Source organism: Fusarium pseudograminearum, chromosome 1 (assembly GCF_000303195.2).
Source record: "Fusarium pseudograminearum CS3096 chromosome 1, whole genome shotgun sequence".
Taxonomy (NCBI): domain Eukaryota; kingdom Fungi; phylum Ascomycota; class Sordariomycetes; order Hypocreales; family Nectriaceae; genus Fusarium; species Fusarium pseudograminearum.
The window spans coordinates 10,839,213-10,857,338 of NC_031951.1; the positions used below are offsets into that span (position 1 = coordinate 10,839,213).

Genomic DNA, 18,126 nt, shown 5'->3' on the forward strand with positions numbered 1-18,126 from the left:
TGGCGGGAGCAATCCCAATTGCCCTCCAGATTCTCTTTTTGCGCCTGGCAACTAGTGTGACGTCGGCCTTTTTTTCTTTTGCCGTGCCTTTCTTTGTGCTGTGATGGTGTTGCTGGTTGGGCTGTGTTGCGGAGGGGATTGATGCATGAAGAGTCACTTCTGCGCCAACCCTTCGTTAGAGTGTAAGGGCCCTGGGGCATCGTAAGAAACCGTGCTGATAGTAAATGAACGTAAACATCGTATTGCGTCTACACGGGTAGGGCCCATGCAGATTGTCACCGGCTCCTTGGACAAGCTGTCTTGTTCTACCTCGTTAGACAGTTGTCAACAGCATTCTCCAGAACATCCATGGAGATACTGGTTAAACACATTGTCTTCTCAACTCCAAGGATAATTAGTAAACAGTTTATTCTATCTGAGAGTAAGCTCTCAGGTTATCCATTCCTATACACTAAAACGTACGAGTTCACTCCCCCTGGACCAGCAAGCATGGGACTCGGGGTACTATAACAAGGCCATCTATAGGACGATCTCAACTCAATGTACCTACCCACCAGTTCTTTGTACCTGTTCATCCCCACGTGGCTTGACACAGCTGCTGATGAAGTCATGCCCGAAACAATGTGAGCCCCCCTAGCAAGATACAGACAGCACCGACCCAACAAGAAGCAGGCCTCAAGGCATCACACGTGAGTAATCATCGTTCCAAAAGACACCAAGCCAATTAAACACCATCTGCAATCAAGAAACCCGTCGAAAAGTATGCATGCCGTATAACTAGTAGCAGCAAACTGCAAGTGTCCCTGCTAGAATCTACTAGCTTCCTCAAGACGACATTGGTCGAAAGGTAAAACCCTACCAATCATAATACTCACATTAGATATGCAGAAGCTTTAAGCTAGAAGGTATCCCAAAGAGGAATCAACTTTCGAGAAAACGATAGAAAAAAAGCCATTGACATCCCTTCTTCCAAGTCGAATTCTGCAGCCAAACTTGGAATACGGAACGCCATGATATAGTGGTCTCAAATCACCAACTTCGAAATGCGCATATGGATGCATGTAGAATGCGTCATGCACTGAACCAAAGTCCCTTTTGTGACCTGGTCAGTTATGCTTTACTTTCGTTCGTTGTGCTTCCCTTGAGAGAGAGGCACGACAACGACGACATGGTCATATAATGGGCCTTGGTAGTATTCCCCGCAGACGAAATGTGGTTCTGGTTTCTTGATAATCTGACTGTCAGGGACTAGTAGATACCCTTGAGCCAAGCATCAAATAGCTTTCGTCTGATCGTATTTCCCCTTCCTGTCTAGTCCACGAATCCTTCTGAGAGTATTATCCCCGTTCAACATCCACTATCAGCCCTACGCAAAATCCGTCTCTCGCCATGAAAAGCACATGTGCCCCCCTCTTCCCTTGGAGTTCCTCGCATCCAGCACACACGTCCGTGATCACCCGCTCACCGCACAAGATCCCTGGGAGTGTTATTCCTTCTCATCTCACGTAAGATGTTTAAATTGCCCGTTCCACAAGGGTACAACAAAGACGAAAGCGCTGTTGCCGCACCTTCATGCTCCTGCTTGAGACGGAGGGAGAGAAAGCTTACCAGGCCTGTCCTTGCCCTTGGATGCGGAGTAGTATAGCATCTATCATAGGTAGGCAGGCCAAGAAACTCGGCTCACATCGCCGATCGGTGTGTTGAGTAAGCTTGGGAACGGGTAATCAACTAAAATCGGTAAAAGGTGTATAAGTCGTTGGTCAACATGTCCGTCCTAGACCTGACCTGCATGGGGTGGATGACGCGCGAGCTCGCGTTCTCGTTGTTTCACAGATGCAGCCCTTTGGAGGATCTCCTGGATTGTTTCTGAATGCGGCGACCTCTTTCGGGCGTCGGACTTCTTTCTTCTGGGTCATGTCCGATGCTTAGTCCTACGATAAGCACTTGCAAGGGATGACCTTGGGGCAGGCTCCTCTGTAAGGCTGACGAGAGCCGAGTGCTCATAGCTCCATGATTTGAAACTCGTGATATGGCATTGAGAAGGCTTACATGTTGGTAACTGAGAAAGTATCCGTGACGGTATCATAATGGTCCGTTTGGAAGCACTTTGGTGATAGTTCAAGGATTGCGACCCTAGGTATATCATGTGGGGCTTGGGCAAGCTGATGCTGAAGGACTAGAGGTAGGGATGAAGGAGGATGTTACTGAACGGTGGCACAATGTGGTACGGTAACTTGCAGTGTGAGGAATTTGGTCATAATATCATCAATCCAAAATCTAAACATTGATAGGAATGGCTTGTGGAACAAACCCCCACAGCCATGATTCCCTGACCCGGTAACAAACGAAGTAGACAAGTCCCCAAGGGACATATTACACTGAAAATGCATCAAACAAATATCCAACCAACAAGACAGAATGAGATAATGTACTGCGCCCAGAATCCAAAGGTACATATGCTGTTGAAGTAAGACAAGAGGAAATTTTGCCCAGAAGCGTGGCCATTGAACCACGTCCACCTCTAATATCAAGTCGTAAACGGTCGTTACACATGGATCCCTATGCCGGATCATAAGTGCCAATCATATCCAGTCAGCTATAAACTGACAGTGGTACACCATGGTCGTTCCGAAACTGTTCAACCTGTCATCGCATTTCCTCTGGCCGGACCGTTGCTCCATAGAAACCACCACCGTGATTCCCGCCCGAGGCTGCACAAGCAAGGCAGACTCCGCCTCCATAGACACGCGTATGTCTTGTCCAGCCGGAGCCTTCGTTATCAAGAACACCAATGATCTCGCCCTGGACGCCGATCTCCGTGGTTCCTGCGTTTGGTGGGGCCGGTGGTAAAAACGGGCTTGTAGGTGGGTAGGAGCTGGGCGACAAGACAAGATCGGCAGCATCTGATATGCCCTGAGATGACTGAGAAACAGGAACCCCGATAGGAAGCGTTTTGTTGTATGAGCGTCGGCGGGTGACAGAGGCTGTTCCCGAGTTGGGAGGAAGGACAGCGTCGGCAGTTGACGACATGTAATCAGGGTTTGGCTGACGGATGAAACTATCGTCGCCTGGCCGGGGACGGTCTTCAAAAGTGAAAACAGCCGTGCTCAACTCAGGAGGTGTCAGAGGTGGTGCCGGAGGTGGTCGCGATAGGATGTGTCTGGACATAGCATTGTCTGCACTTTGCCAGTTGGGGTCGATGACCAAGTTCTTCTGTGCAGAGCTGACTTGTAAGCCACTTTCCACATCGATATCTTGTCGATGCCCCAGCGGCGTGTTGTCCTTCTCATCCATTGTCCAGATAGGCCGCGACTGCAATAGTCGTCGAGGCTGTGAGAACGACGAGAGAATAGATCTAGCAGGAAGGTTTTGTTGATCCAAGCCGCGCATTTGTCGCAACCATAAGTACAGCTGTAAAACGCAAAAACGTGCGATTACAGCAACGGCAAAGATAGCTAGGCCAGCTTGAAGAGTCTCTAGAGAGGGAGACGACTTATTCAAGTAGTTACTGGTAGCAGACGCCGTCGAGGTGGTGTCAGGTGTAAGTTGTGTTACACCTCGATTAGTTACGGGCATGGTGCGCCGTTTAAGTTAGTGATTGATCGATATGTTCGCGGAAACTTAATTTTGGCGCCGCCGGTGTCCTTGGCGGGGCTCTCGAGGTCACTCTACTCCCTGCGGTCAGACTGTGACTTCCTGGGGGTATGCTTGCCCGTTGCGTTGACAATCCTCGTCTGGTTTGGTAGGGCGGAGCAGACAGTGTCGACAAGCAGGCTGGGCTAACAGACAGGGTTGTTTGGTGGCCTCGGACTCTCTTGATCCAAGTTAATCCTCCCAGCACCGCGGTTAAGGGCGCTTGCTCAGTAAGACGAAACGACTTTCGTTTGATGACAAGCGGCGCGTGAGTAAGCGTTGTGCGCCTCAAGGTGCCTTGGTGGTGGCTTGTATCAGATAGTTGGCTGATATATTATCTTGTCGCTATGCCGATCACGAAATGTTGTCCACCACGAAACTCGCGCGAAGTACTCAATGGAGCCGGTAAAGCCGATTTAGATCAGCAGAATGTTGTCAGATGATCTCCCGACGATACGAAAATGGTTGGCAGAGCGAGCTATCAGGGTCGTCAATGTGGTGCTGGGGTTGCGACAGAGTGGGTGAAGCGCAAGTCGAGGACCTATCACTGGTAATGCAGGTAGAAGAAACGAGAAGATCAAAGTACGGAAGCAATACCCTCTATCTGAGTATGTTATCTGGTCAGGGACACAGAGTTATATATGGCATTTGTCCACGAACTGATGGGATGGAAGCGACCAAAGACGATCAAAGCAGCAAGCCAAGCCAAGCGCATCACTTGATGACAATCAGGCCAAATACAGAAGGATAATTCGACACCCATTTCACCCACACCCTGCTTCCACAGGAGTCTAGGCTAGGGATAATAAGAAAGCGAACATGGATTCCCCTTTGGCAAAGGAGCGGAAAGAAACGCTTCAGACAGCCTCTTTCAAAAGGGCAACTAATCGAGACTAGCTGTGGCTTCGGCCCCGGGACGTGGGTACGACTTCTGACGACGTTTAACTTGTAGGGGTGGTTGCTATAAGTGGAGTCCTAGGTTCTAGAGTGTTGCTGGGATTTGACAAGGTACTGGTAGAAGAAGAGGTACGACTTCAGTCCAGGTAGCCTGTGCTCTTGAGAAGTCATGGCTGATGAAGTTTCGCCAAGGGCTACTGGCCTCACGAGCTGCTTGTTGACGGCTGCCACAACTTGCCGTGGTGAAATGAGGACTGACAAGGTTCCAGATGAAACATGAATCGGATACAGGGAGTAAGATCCTAGAGGAAGGCAATGAGATTGCAGTGACACTGAAAGCCGAGTTGGGCTGAGTTGTCTCACAAGAGCTGGACAAGGGAATTCAATGAATCGTGTGCTCGAGTCGGCGACCCTCACGTTGCAGTTGCCATGTAGTCATCGAATGGGGAACAAAGCGAACAATTTGAAGGTCGCACGTACCCCTCGGGCGTATTACAAGAGTCGTTTGCTGCAGTCTGCACAAGATTGAGATCCCTGTTTTCAGCCCACGACTTCCAACGAAGGCGTCAGAGGAGAAAAAGTCGCTTGGACTAGCCGGGCGTCCCTTGGCCATGGTGCCCCACGATCGCACTGTAATCTGTTTTGAGCCCCCAAAGCGCGGGCCCTGCAGATTCTTTCCTCGACCAAGCCTAATTCTGGTCAGTTTGGCGATAGAGTGACGCCGGAGAATGGGCTAAAATGAACCTTTCAGCTGAGGTGAGCTCTACTTGTAGCAACGCCACGGGCCAGAGACGGACCCTTGTCACGAGCTTGTTCCAGACAGAGGGCTCAATTCAGAGACTATTGGTCGAGTGGATGGGACAAGGTCGAGCCTGCATCCCTTTGGGTTAGACAAGGCTGCGTTAGTGGCATAAGTGCTGGGCAAGTCTCTGCAGAAAATGAATGTTTCTGCATGTATCGAACGGTTTTCTTAAGATCTAAGGCAACGAAGATCGGCCTTGTCTGACACGCACTGCCGCAAAAAGATCGACAAATTTGTTGGCACTGAGATAAAGTTTCTAGAATTGGCTCTAGGATCTGTATCTTCGGGTTGAGCGGTGCGCTGCATTTCCGTAAACAACGTGTAATGGCGTCGACTATGTCCCTGCATGAGCCGCTTCAGTGCAACCTTGGGTCAAGTATTGTGATATCCGTAAACTGCAACGGTTTTGAGGAATATGGATCCGCCTGGCTTGGTGGAAAGACACCCTGCCCAGAGAGTCAGTGTCCAACCCATACAGCATCAAATCTTGTCCATGAAATACACAAGCGTACCTTGTCAGGTGGGTTGCATAAAAACCGGTACTGATTCCGTGGCTGATATAAATATTAGATCACTCTTAGTGTATGTATGGCCTAAGAGTGGACTAATGATTTCGTCTGTACGGCTTCAAGTCCCTATTTTTTTTTAGCAACCCGCCTGCTTGTGTATCGGGTACTGCAGCCAGCCAAAGCGTTGTGCAAGTATCACAAGAACGTCAAAGGCGGGGCAGTATGTCATTCAATTTGTCTCTGCATTCGGTGTGGAAAGTTGGAGTGTATACTATACGCAGAAGAGCTATAGTAGTTACTCTTCTTGTCAAGGACTTTTGCTAGTCTGAGCGAGTCAACAGTACTGTACTGTACCTAGCGCAGCTCGAAATCCCCGACTCTTAGGGTCTTGGAAATATGTCTGGGCAATTCTGGAAATCTGCGTCATTTGACGGGTGGCTTTGTTCTGGAGGGGTCCGGTTCGCCTTAGCGGATCTGATGATATAATCCTTGTTGACTCGATTATGCTTGCCGAGGACAACGATCAATGCGTATTGGCCCTATTGAAAGGATTCATTGCGGATGTGTTGGTGGCCGGTTCGACAGGTAAGCGGATGCCACGCAGATATCGATGCCTGCCGCATGATGCGACACGGGACGGGATATTGCGGCATGCGACAGCATGTCATTGATGCTGAAGGATCTTGTTCCGGAGCAAAAAAGTATTATTAACCTCCAACCGATATTGTTGATCATTCAGTGCAGTCTCGATTGTGACGCTGGAAGGAACAGACGCAGCTGAAACTGGCATTTGCGAGACACGTGATTGGATGCACAAAAGGAAGGAGGGGGGCGCCTTCCCATTCTTGGTGTCGGGCTTGCAAGGGGCGCCTGAAACTTGACATGCACCTCCACGTACAGTTCGAGGCCATTCAGATCTTGTTTTATTTACAGAACAAAAGTGCATTACTCGGTCTACTACTGTATTATACTGCATGGCTCATACAATAATACCGTTGAATATTCACGTGTCTGATATTACAGTATCTTTGTTCTATACACTGATATTGCCATGGATCATGATTACAGCGCACACATTGCACCGCCAAGTCTGTGGTTGGTTCGTATTTGAATATCATCTACCACTTACCCAAACTGGGGCGGCTGCTTCGGGCTATATCAAAATATCTGCTAATATTGGATCATCAAGTCTCTAGCCCTTTCATATCCAATAAGCCACAAACACGCGTGGTTCAGGTCGATGCAACTGCGACATGCTGCCGAGTCTGGGTCCAAGACCTACAAGTCCAATGTCTCGCTTTTCCCCTGTTGCGTCCTAGGCCTTCTCCAGCGTCTCGGTAGCGAATCACAGACCAAAGATCAGCGTCGGCGGTAACCTTGTCCAGCTGGACCGACTACCAACACGACATGGTCTGGGCTTTGCCAAAAAAACAAGCCCGAGATGAATTTGCCATCAGTAAAAATGCAGGCGAATCGACTGTTCATTCCAAGCTGTGTTGGATCAAGTCCGCAGGATATCGGACAATCAAAGCTTACCAGCCGCTCAAGGATCACAGCAATACAAGTGTGCTGACTGTCAAGGTTGCTGGCCTTCTAGAAGGCAGACTGGGGCGTCGCTTCGGCTTGTCATGGTTGCAGCGCTGCGCCTCATGCAACGCAATCTCTGTCTCAGAGACTCAACGCATCAGGTCAAAAAAGCCTCCTTTGAGGGTGGTCAATACAACATTGGGGTGTGCTTGCCATGTCACTATGGCCCACTTCTAAAAGATAGCATTTCAGAAGGAAAAAAACCCAGAATCAAGACCTCATGCCTGCGGCTAGTTTTCAGCCATGATGGGATGACATCCTGCTTCCTTGGCCATAGTACGCATCAAGTAACGATCTTCAGATGTGCACTTGGTGCAGTAACGTCTGCATTGGACTTTCAACATTCTTTCTCAATTCGAGGGGTTGTCCCTAGCCATTCGACATGGGCCAACAATGCGAATGGCCTGTTGCCTTGCACAGGCTAGACAGGGCTGGTTTGCGCTACGAATACCAAGGTGGCGGTTGTTGGCCGTACCCATCTCGTTCCTGACAGTATTGGTGCAGTCCACGCCGTATCCCAAGACATCGATTGCGAGTAATGTCCAAATGTTCAAGCTTCTTCTCACAGTTAGTCTCGGCAAATACCTTTACGAGCAATAGCGCCTGTTGGGCAACTTGGGTTGTCCGGAATTTGAGATTCCGTAAATCCATGTCTGCGTTTTGACATCTTACAAACTCCGCCCTTCTGCCCCTGTTCATTCAGACCAACATAGACTAGCTGACTAGCCACTCAATTTGTCAGTGCTCGAAAATAGCACTCTACCCTGTTCAGCCTTACGAGTTGTCCCCACCATTTTGACCCTCGTCCTTGTCAAAGGTTACATTGAATCCCAGCCAGTCGTTTGCAAAGGTCGGAGAACAAGCTACGGATAGAGAAAGACTCTTGCAAATCGCAGCAGGGCTTACAGAATATATCTAGGACTCCTTCGAATCAGCGCGATGCGTTCAAGGGTATAGCGGACATAGTATTATTCTTCCTTGTTTCTTGGGCGATTCGCATCCACCGTTGTCGCACGGAACTGCCTCTTGAGGGGTAGTAAGACCACTCCAGCCTCGTGTTTCGACGTAGGCTTACTGACAAGGCCAGGACTTGTACGCGGCTGACTGGCAACGCGGAATAAAATCACGGCTTGAACTCAACATCAACGGTTCGCTCGGCCCCGTTGTCCACGACGCTTCTTGCCACTGCCCAGTGCATTTCTCGCACTCGTTTCCATTTCAAGACGGTCAGGTATTACAATTGTATCCGAGTCATCCATGACTTGGCAATCACGGACATTTGCAACTTTGAACAACTTACTCCACCAGAAATGTTATATGTCCCACTGTGCGTAATCAACGGCTGATTTATCTTGCCGATTTCAACGGAGATCTAGCCGCCTCCTGGCAGGGGGAACAAAAGTTCTGGTTGCTGGTCCTGTCAAGGCCACACCCAGTGCCACCCAGTGCTCATGCTTATTCCAACCACGTACTATAGCGACATGGAAACTTCCTTGGTTAGTTTCCAGCTTACAAAGTGAAAAGCCGTTACTCACATGATTAGGACTCATGCGGTCAGCTACAGTAACTAGATCCCTTACTCATAAGAGAGCAAGTTGATCTAAGATCCTTGTTCCTTGTCGTTAGCAGTTTCGACAGTGGGACAGGAAGAACAGCCCTGTGAACAACAAACACAAACCCCACAACTGAAGGTTGAACATTATTACCAGAGCGCGGTCATTTTAACGCACAATTGTCCGGTGCTGTCCAAGGAGACACCACGTCGTACAACCTCAGCAATTTCTCTCCTAACCTATAGTATGCCTGGAGGCTGTTGGAATATTACTTCGGAGGCTAAAGGTGTAGCACGAGCCTTGTGCTATGTTCCGAAGCACGTCCAACTCATTTCACATCTCCTGCCGAGCATGCTCTCGTTGCTGTCATCTGACCATCACCATCGAAGATAGATGGCGCAATCGACATTGACAGTTATCACCGAGGGAATTCTTACCTCACCGCTCACTAAGCGTAAAGGTTGGCTTCAATATTGCCTGTGGGTGACCTTATTTACGCCTACTTGGATCTATTTGCGCATGCTATGCACTGATTCGAGGAAGTTTTATCGCTGTCCAAGTTTTGGGTCGACTAGGGACATATTGCTTGCACATGACCAAGCCTCTTTGAGAGTACCGCAGACGAACTGCCGCTCCTAGGCATTAGGTTTCAGCCGCAATATCATTATGGCGTTGTGTTCGCTGGCACAATACTGTCGAGTTCAGTAAGGCACGACAGCATGCGGCTGGCTGACAGGACAAGTCTTGGCGCCACCTTGAAAGCTTGAAGGTCTCAACTCTCCCTCGGTCCCGACAACATGGATTTTTCACTCATTCGTAGACGTTAGCGTCAAGCCAGTCTCGGTAGTGCTCGTAGCAGTAACCTGTCTTGGGTAGTGTAACCTGGTGGTCGGTGTCCCATTTCACTTGACCGACTGTCTGGGGAAGGCACTAGTTTTGGGCCAACGTTTGAGTATATTTCGCTGGCAACTTGCTTGCGTTTTATTTACAATTACTTTACATACACCCAGCGCCCTGTCCAACGCAGAAAACATGGTCCAACCAATCACCACCCAAGCTTAGAATGTAGAGAAAGTCCGTAACTTGACACGCCCCTTCACCAAAATTGGATATAACTATTATATCTGACTTTGTCAAAACAAAAGAGAAAAAGGATCCTGATGATGGTGACCGATAGGCCAATGATGTTAATTATATGCCAACCGATAGTTCCATTGGCTCAGGATCCATAACGCCAACCATGCCGTTTTCATCTCGCTCTTCTTCCATCATCTCGATCAGGCTGTCGAGATTCGTGTCCAGACTCTCAGCCTCCTTGGTGTCGAGGCACCTGTTGAGGAGCTTTTTGTATTTCTCAATTTTGTCTCCTGTGCCCACCATGCTCAACGCCTCGACGTATTCTGCCTCGGCCTTGCGCTGCTCCGCAAGCAGTGAGCTGAGCTCCCGCGCGAGGCGCAGCCTCTTGTCGTATGACTCTTCCTGCCCACCTCCCTCGCCGTTGATGCGGCTGAGTTCGCTATCCACTGCCCGTTGGATGTTCAGGCGGCTCTGGTGTGTGATAAGCGAAAGTACCTGGTGCTTGGCCAAATTGGCTTCGGTCGACTGTTTGGATGCTGCTTCTTCTGGCTCTAGCTGACCCTCAACATCTGTAATGCTTTGTCGGATAGATGTCAGCTCTTGCTGCGTGTTGGACAATAGCCGTTTTGCCTCGGATTCTGCTATGTCCTTCTCACGGAACTCGTCCTCGTAGCTCTTGGCTAGATCCTGAAACTTTTCCATGATAAGGGGTGAGATTCGCGACTGCACTGTGTTTGCGGCTGCCGACTGAAAAACCACCGGGGATTGTCTGTTGGCCTTTTCGATAAGCGCATCCTTAAATGACGCATGTCGTTGAGACTCAGGGGCAAAAGGCGACGATGATCTTTGTGGTCCACGGTCCTTCTTAGTCGCGTTCAGATCCATGATTAGATCCTCGGCCCTTATGCCCTCAAGATTTGCGAGATCTGATGAAGCGTTACGTCCTAGCAGTGCTCGGATACATTTCCTAGCATTTCGTTGCGCTGCGAGATGCAATGCTGTGTTTCCCTCGTTATCCTGAATGTCCAGTAATTGCTGAAACGCGCTGGGCTCCAATGTTTCCTGTAGCTTATTCAAGATGTTGTCGAGGTAATATCTCGAGCATGATGAATTGAAAACCCTGCCGTTCTTCATCACAGCTGCGTGGTGAATCACTGTGCAACCCATGTTGTCACGCGCGTCAAATGTCTCGAATAGTTCTTTCATGACCATAGGAAAGCTTTGTTTCTCGTAACAATTTGTGAAGTTGACCGAATGCATAAATGGTGTTTCTCCTCGAATGTTCTTGACTGTAGAAGATGCATTAAATCGCTTCAGCTGCTTAACGACATCCAAATCACCCATAGCGGATGCCCAGTGTAGTGCTGTGTGATCCTCTGCATCGATAGGCCAGTTAGGCTGAAAGTTTGCGGGAGGGTCAGGCTTGACTGCTGGCTGATCTGTTTTACTGAGAAGGAAATAATCGAGGAGCTCGTCGCCGTACAGGGCATGTTGTTGTTCGGTAAGATCTTGGAGGTTGTTATCGTCTCTTCTGCGTTTTCGGCCCGTGCCTGGCGCTTGAGGCATCTCGAATCGTTCGTCTTCGGCCATGTACGATGCAGATGCGACCGTGAGGTTGTCGGGAGTATCTTCGTCACCCATCAGGGTATCTCCGTCGTCTTGAATCACGGGCGCTGGAGCAGGAGGTGGAGGGGGCGGATCTAAAAGAGGTCAGGTTGTGGGCCACAATCGAGTTTGATTCTGACGTACTGTTCCATTTAGGCAGCGGCGGTCGAGATTTTGGCCCTTTGGGCTTGCTTGCATGCTTGGGAGCAGGAGGAGGAGTCTCTGTGCCTTGAACATATTCAAAAATCGGTCGCAGTCGGTCGATGACACTATGTCGCTCTGCTAATGCCTGTCCGCTCTCGAGAGGTATCCATGTTCCTGCGCACCAGTGTTAGAAGAGCAGTTGCATATGTCAAGAGATCACTTACCTTGGTATTTTCCATAACCACCTTGGATCTTCTCATGAACGTCCTTCTGCACATCTCGCTCGAGGATTCTGGTTCGAGCTGGTTTGTCGAAACCGGCAGCCTTCAGGATATGAGTAGCATTAATCCAATCGTCTGCCCTCCTTCGCATAACATGCTCCTTGAGCTCGGCACCGAATTGGAATTCATACACAGGTATCTAAAGCGGTGCTTGTTAGCTTGGGTGGAGAAAGCCGGTAGCACTGAGGTTTGTTGTATTGAAAGAAAGTTCCGACGGCAACATGCGATGCTGCAACGTTCTTCTCACCAGCCTGGCAAATCCATCTCTGCCAATGAATTGCTCAAACTGGGTTCTGAATATGCATGAAAAGGCTTACTCCACTATATACTGCGCTGTAAACGCCAGGTGCCGTAGCAGGCGGTGTTGCATTCGCATTGGCCTTGACCATGTTGGCGACTAAGATGAAGCAATTCTGGAACCATGCACGATGGAATAAGGATGAACAACGTCGTTCAGGGAAATTGCTAGACCCAGATCAAGCGAGAAAACAACAAAAGGTATCAGAAAGGCAAAAATTGGAGTTTGCAGCTCGTCTTTGGTATCGCAAAAAGCTCTTCTGAGGTCAGAGTTGCCTGGGTAATAATGGATGCACGTCTGTGACGCGATTTACTATCGAGGAGACGCGACCTAAACGCGAAGCACTTAAAGTGCACCTGCCTGAGGCGTAAAGGGTCCTTTTGTACTCACGTGACGAAGCTGCCACGGGGCGCCTCCTGAAGTAGCAGTAGCAGATTGGATTGGCGGGCGCGGCTTTGTTGGATAGCAGGGCAGGGGTACAACAAACAAATACCTTTTGACAATACCGACCACCTCTCGACTCTTTTCTTGACGACGGTTTATAGATACGACGAGCTACGCACGCGTCGACGAATTTTTGGCCTACTAATTAATACGCCAAAACTTGCGGCTGTGATCAGCTGTGAGCTTGAACTACCGCCATCGAGAAGCTCCAAGTTGGGGGGACCCATATGGTAGCTGGGAAGTTGGGACGATTTATGACAACAGTAACACAACCGACACTAAGGAGGCCAATTTGAAATCTACACAACCATGGCCGACTCTCTTCACAATGCGCCTATAGTCCTCGACAATGGATCTGGCACCATTCGAGCCGGTTTCGCAGGCGACGATCTACCAAAGTGTTTCTTCCCATCTTGGGTTGGTCGACCAAAGCATTTGAGAGTTCTCGCGGGTGCCCTCGAGGGTGAGGTGTTTATAGGACAAAAGGCGGCTTCGGAATTGCGAGGATTGCTCAAGATTCGATATCCCCTTGAGCATGGTATTGTCACCGATTGGGACGACATGGAGAGGATTTGGGAGTATGTTTACGGAGAGGGGTTGAAGACTCTCAGTGAAGAGGTTTGTTACCAAGCAATGTTGGTTCATTGGCTTTGTTGACACTTTCCAGCATCCAGTACTGTTGACGGAACCGCCCCTGAACCCACGAAGCAATCGCGACACGGCGGCTCAGATCCTTTTTGAGACATTCAATGTCCCCGCACTCCACACATCCATCCAAGCTGTGCTATCACTATACGCCAGTGGCCGAACAACCGGTATCGTCCTCGACTCAGGCGATGGTGTTTCACATGCCGTGCCGGTTTACGAAGGTTTCGCCATGCCCAGCAGTATTCGCCGAATCGATGTAGCAGGCCGAGACGTGACGGAGTACCTACAGACGCTGCTAAGGAAGAGTGGATACGTCTTTCACACGAGTGCCGAGAAGGAGGTAGTGAGGTTAATCAAGGAGAGCGTTTCGTACGTTGCTCATGACCCGCGAAAAGAAGAGAGGGATTGGGTTGGTGTGAAGCCCAATGACAGCAAGGTTGCCGAATACGTTCTCCCAGACGGTTATAAGCTCAAGGTGAGACTGCACATCCAGTCCATTGCACGAACAAACTAACAGAATAAAGATTGGCGCAGAGCGTTTCCGAGCACCCGAGATCCTCTTCGACCCTGAAATTATCGGTCTCGAATACCCTGGTGTTCACCAGATTGTCGTCGATGCCATCAACCGAACAGATCTGGACCTGCGAAAATCGCTTTACAGTAACATTGTCCTCTCTGGAGGAAGCACGCTGACAAAGGGCTTTGGCGACCGTCTCCTGACGGAACTGCAAAAATTGGCAGTCAAGGATATGAGAATTAAGATCTTTGCGCCACCAGAGAGAAAGTACTCGACCTGGATCGGAGGCAGCATTCTTGCTGGATTGAGTACTTTCCGAAAGGTTAGTGAAGCAATTGCATCCTTGTTTATCAGCGTACTAACTTGGAATAGATGTGGGTGAGCATCGATGACTGGCATGAGAACCCCGACATTATTCATACCAAGTTCACATAAGATGTACCTCCTTTGGTGCAACCTTTTCGAACTCGCATCTTTTTACGATGCAGTCCCTACCATAACAATCCGATGTGGTCGTGTGTATACTCGTTGACCTGGGTTGTTAACTTAGATTCTTGTTGGTTCTTTTATGATGGGGATGACCGTTGTGAATGTCTATACTCCCACAACCAACCTACTTTGTCCCGCAGCTGTTGATAGAGCGATGCATGAGCCTTTGCATGGAATGGAAGATTTAGTGCTGTACAGGCGTGTAGTGACACCGGTGCAGTTGTAGACAACCTTTGCCAGATAGAGGAAGCTTAATGATACCCTGATGCGTTGATACTGTGTCTTGGTGTCTTGGTGAAGTGATCACATGCTAGAGAGTCAGATAGTCTATATTCATGCCACAAATTGGAACTGCAAGTTGGAAAGAATCGATGCTTTTATAATATAAGACGAGAGCTACGCTCGGGGGTATAATAATCTTCACCAGAAACAAACATCATACAGACAAAGGATGGAGAGAGGCAGTTTCATATCGCCAATCTCCACTCATCAATGCCAACCGTACATATATCCAAGGCTTCTTTTCGCCATTCCCATTTGCTCTGAGGTCCCCGCCCTTATTTTTACTTTCTCGTACCAAACAAAAAAAAAATGTCAAAGCCCATTCATCAAACGCCGATCGCTAGTTTCAAGTACATGGGGATCCTTTCTTCTCCCTGGCACAGTAACAAAACAAGATAGAAAGAATCGCCTCCTAGTCCCTGCTGAAAGTGCTGCTCACACGAGCCCACAGCTTGGTCTTTGAGCTCAGAGAGCTGCTGGAGCTAATGTCTGATCCAGCATCGCTCTCTTTGCGGTGGAAGACGTTGCCCGCGCCGCCGATGCCGACGTGTCCGGCGGCCATCTGGTCACGGGCAGCGATGCGGTCGTACTCGTCGTCGAGAGACACAGAGGGCTGTTCGCTGGCGCGGTGGACGTTGCCTGCTCCGCCGATGCCGCTGAAGAAGCGGCGTGAGGGAGCGGTTGGTGTGGTGGTAGTGGTTGCGACGGTGCGGGATGTCGAAGAGTTTGTTGGCTTTGAGGCACGCGAGATGTTGCCGTAGCCGCCTCGACCGGAACGTACAAAGACGTTTGTGGAAGGGGAGGGTTCAGTGAGGATGTAGTTTGCCATTGTGGTGGTGAGATGGATGTAAGCTGAGTAGAGTTGTGGTTTGTAGTTTCTCAGCAAGAGTATTCGATTGATGAATATCAAGATGTAGAGAGTCAAGAGTAGATGAGAGTAAAGCTTGAGAAGGAGAATAGACAAAGAGAGGTTGTCATGATGGGCGTAGGTGGTAGTTATAGCTGCCCACCTACTGTTACATACCTCGCTCAACACACCCCCGAGTCAAAGCCAACAAGCTCTTACTTCTATGCTCACCCCACAAATGGACCCATGTTTTAACTGATTTTTTCTTCTCTTTGAATCCTTCTATTTTATTCTGTCCCCCCGCATTCTAAATTAGACTGAATTTGTCGTCATGTTAAGTTGACAGGCGAGATAGCTCCCAGCTGTACAGCAATATCAACCAACACCCCCCTTGCAAACCCGGCTCTCCTCGTTCACGAAAAAGTCAGAAGACTAACTACGTATATTACGCTTTGCAGTTAACGGCAACTGGGGGCGCGTGTGATGCTAAAAGAAATGGCAAAAAAAGACCCCCTCAACCAAAACTCCTCTCGTCTCCTCATGCCGAGACAAATGGCGCTTGTCACGCGGTCACCCCCAGGTTTTTTTCGAGCTTGGTTCCTGGATCTAGAGTTTTTAGTATGTAAAAATTACCCCATGAAAACCATTCCTTGAGACGCCATTGGCCAATGCAAGGGTGTTTCTTCCCTACATAGGATCCACGGGCCTTGTTATTGCATTATTAGCCTCACTCTCACAAAGACAACGACAAGGTAGTAATTTGCAAAAGGGAAAAAATTGAACACGAAAATGGATCCCTTGTGATGTTGTCGTCATGAGTACGAGCGTATCCTGAACACGTTGTTCGATGTCACCACTTAATGCGTCTATGAGGAGAAATGAAACGTTGAAACGTCGGTCAGAACCTCTGCTAGTCGTTGATCACTACGAAACTTACGTGGCTGAGTAATAACGTAGATCATGGACCCCTTCGAAAACAACAGAGTTCTGACCTCAAAGGAAAAGGCGACATCCATCCATCTCATGGCGGAAGACGCCAGCTAGCGACGGCCAGTCCCGCCCCTGGATCTCAGGCTGCAAGATGAATTGACCATGGGCTTTTGATCATTTCCGTCGTCTATTTCCCATTTTTTACGAGATGGAAACGTCAAGCTTTCGATTGTGCATGCACATGATAGTTTGTTTGCTGGTGCCGGGATCTTAAGTGTGGTCATGTATGTAATCAGATCGTTCCCCGGATCTTCCATCCCAGTGAGCTCCATCTGTGAATCTTATGCGGGGGAGACATTCTAAGGAACCGAGGCTATTAGGGTGAGCTGACTTCTTGAGCTTGGATGTGACCATCCTTGTGTGATGTGGTGCAATAGCAAACGTAAAGAAGCTGAGCCACATACAGCTTTGACATTCAACCTTGACACATCGACAAATCATGTGAGCCTACAGACATACAAGTTGTCTGAGTTGGTGCACCGCTTGGCTTTGATCCATAGTGGATGTTCCGAATAGAGATATAGATACGACCTCATCATGCAACTCTGGCTGCTGAGAATAAGTTGACCAGGAGAGGCTACGAGCCATGTCGTTCGTGACATACTATGCCGTTGTTATAGATCTTTGATGTTAGAGATATAATAAACATTGGTGTCATCTAGATAGCAAACAGATCTCGAAGTTTGGCCGTGCTGGAGACGCCAATAGAACCTTGTTCTTTCGAGTTGGGTTGTCAGTGACATGATAACGTTCATGGGTCCTCTCATCGTGTTCTTCCACCACGACCTTTGTATGTTAGTCGTCACCATCATTCGCGCCATCACTCTCACTCTCGCTCTCGCTGTCCTCACTCTTGTTGGCGGCGTCTAGTGGGTAGCAGAAAAGTTGGCCTCCTAAATCATAGGGTATAAAAATAAGTAGTCTAAGAAGCCTGGTCTAAGTAGCATGTTGGCCTAATAATTCTGTCCCTTATGATCTTTGCAGTCAAATTTTCTGATATCCTGAGGGGCGTCGATTAGAGACTCCGCAGTGAGAAACCCCATCAAGCTTTCGGATAACGAACTGGTATTTGATCAACAAAATTGGCATTCTTCCCGACACAATCTTCGGTCTTATTACCCACTGTTTTCCCTTGCAAGACATTGCTATTCTACACAGAAGACATGGTCTCAGTCCCACGGTCCCGTCACCAATCACACCAGCTCTGACTGTTGGTGTTTGAAGTTGGAAACTTTCAACTCAACGTTCCATACCAGTCTTGTTTCACCGTGCATTACTCACCACCCATAATGACGAATATTATGCCTCGATTAAACAGGGCATGCACACAACTCGGTGTGCGATTCTTTAGAAACAAAGACTGTATGGCTGTTCAGAGCATGTCGAAAACAAACTGTCACATCACAAGCCAAAGGTACGATTAACATTGTAAAATTTAAAGAGAAATAGATAGCACAGCCTCCTGGCTGCTTGTGTCAAGTATACTCCATCCAACGCCCGGAAATACCATTCCTTCAAATTGC

At 48.8% G+C, this 18,126-nt stretch overlaps 4 protein-coding genes across 4 annotated transcripts; 1 reads left to right on the plus strand and 3 right to left on the minus strand.

The window, feature by feature from the left end:
• Positions 1 to 2,646: 2,646 nt before the first annotated feature.
• FPSE_07395 (uncharacterized protein) lies at positions 2,647 to 3,576 on the minus strand (the record flags this gene model as incomplete). Its single annotated transcript, XM_009260513.1, has 1 exon — positions 2,647 to 3,576. One exon carries the CDS (start codon positions 3,574 to 3,576, stop codon positions 2,647 to 2,649), a length of 930 nt encoding a protein of 309 aa, XP_009258788.1.
• Positions 3,577 to 10,172: 6,596 nt separating this feature from the next.
• FPSE_07396 (uncharacterized protein) lies at positions 10,173 to 12,477 on the minus strand (the record flags this gene model as incomplete). The annotated part of the gene is made up of 4 exons (XM_009260514.1): positions 10,173 to 11,758; positions 11,808 to 11,981; positions 12,032 to 12,227; positions 12,406 to 12,477. 4 exons carry the CDS (start codon positions 12,475 to 12,477, stop codon positions 10,173 to 10,175), a joined length of 2,028 nt encoding a protein of 675 aa, XP_009258789.1.
• A 662-nt stretch (positions 12,478 to 13,139) lies between these two features.
• FPSE_07397 (uncharacterized protein) lies at positions 13,140 to 14,430 on the plus strand (the record flags this gene model as incomplete). Its single annotated transcript, XM_009260515.1, has 4 exons — positions 13,140 to 13,448; positions 13,498 to 13,953; positions 14,003 to 14,317; positions 14,368 to 14,430. The coding sequence occupies 4 exons, from the start codon at positions 13,140 to 13,142 to the stop codon at positions 14,428 to 14,430; spliced, it is 1,143 nt and encodes a 380-aa protein (XP_009258790.1).
• A 748-nt stretch (positions 14,431 to 15,178) lies between these two features.
• On the minus strand, positions 15,179 to 15,595 carry FPSE_07398 (uncharacterized protein; the record flags this gene model as incomplete). Its single annotated transcript, XM_009260516.1, has 1 exon — positions 15,179 to 15,595. One exon carries the CDS (start codon positions 15,593 to 15,595, stop codon positions 15,179 to 15,181), a length of 417 nt encoding a protein of 138 aa, XP_009258791.1.
• Between the last annotated feature and the right edge of the window lie 2,531 nt (positions 15,596 to 18,126).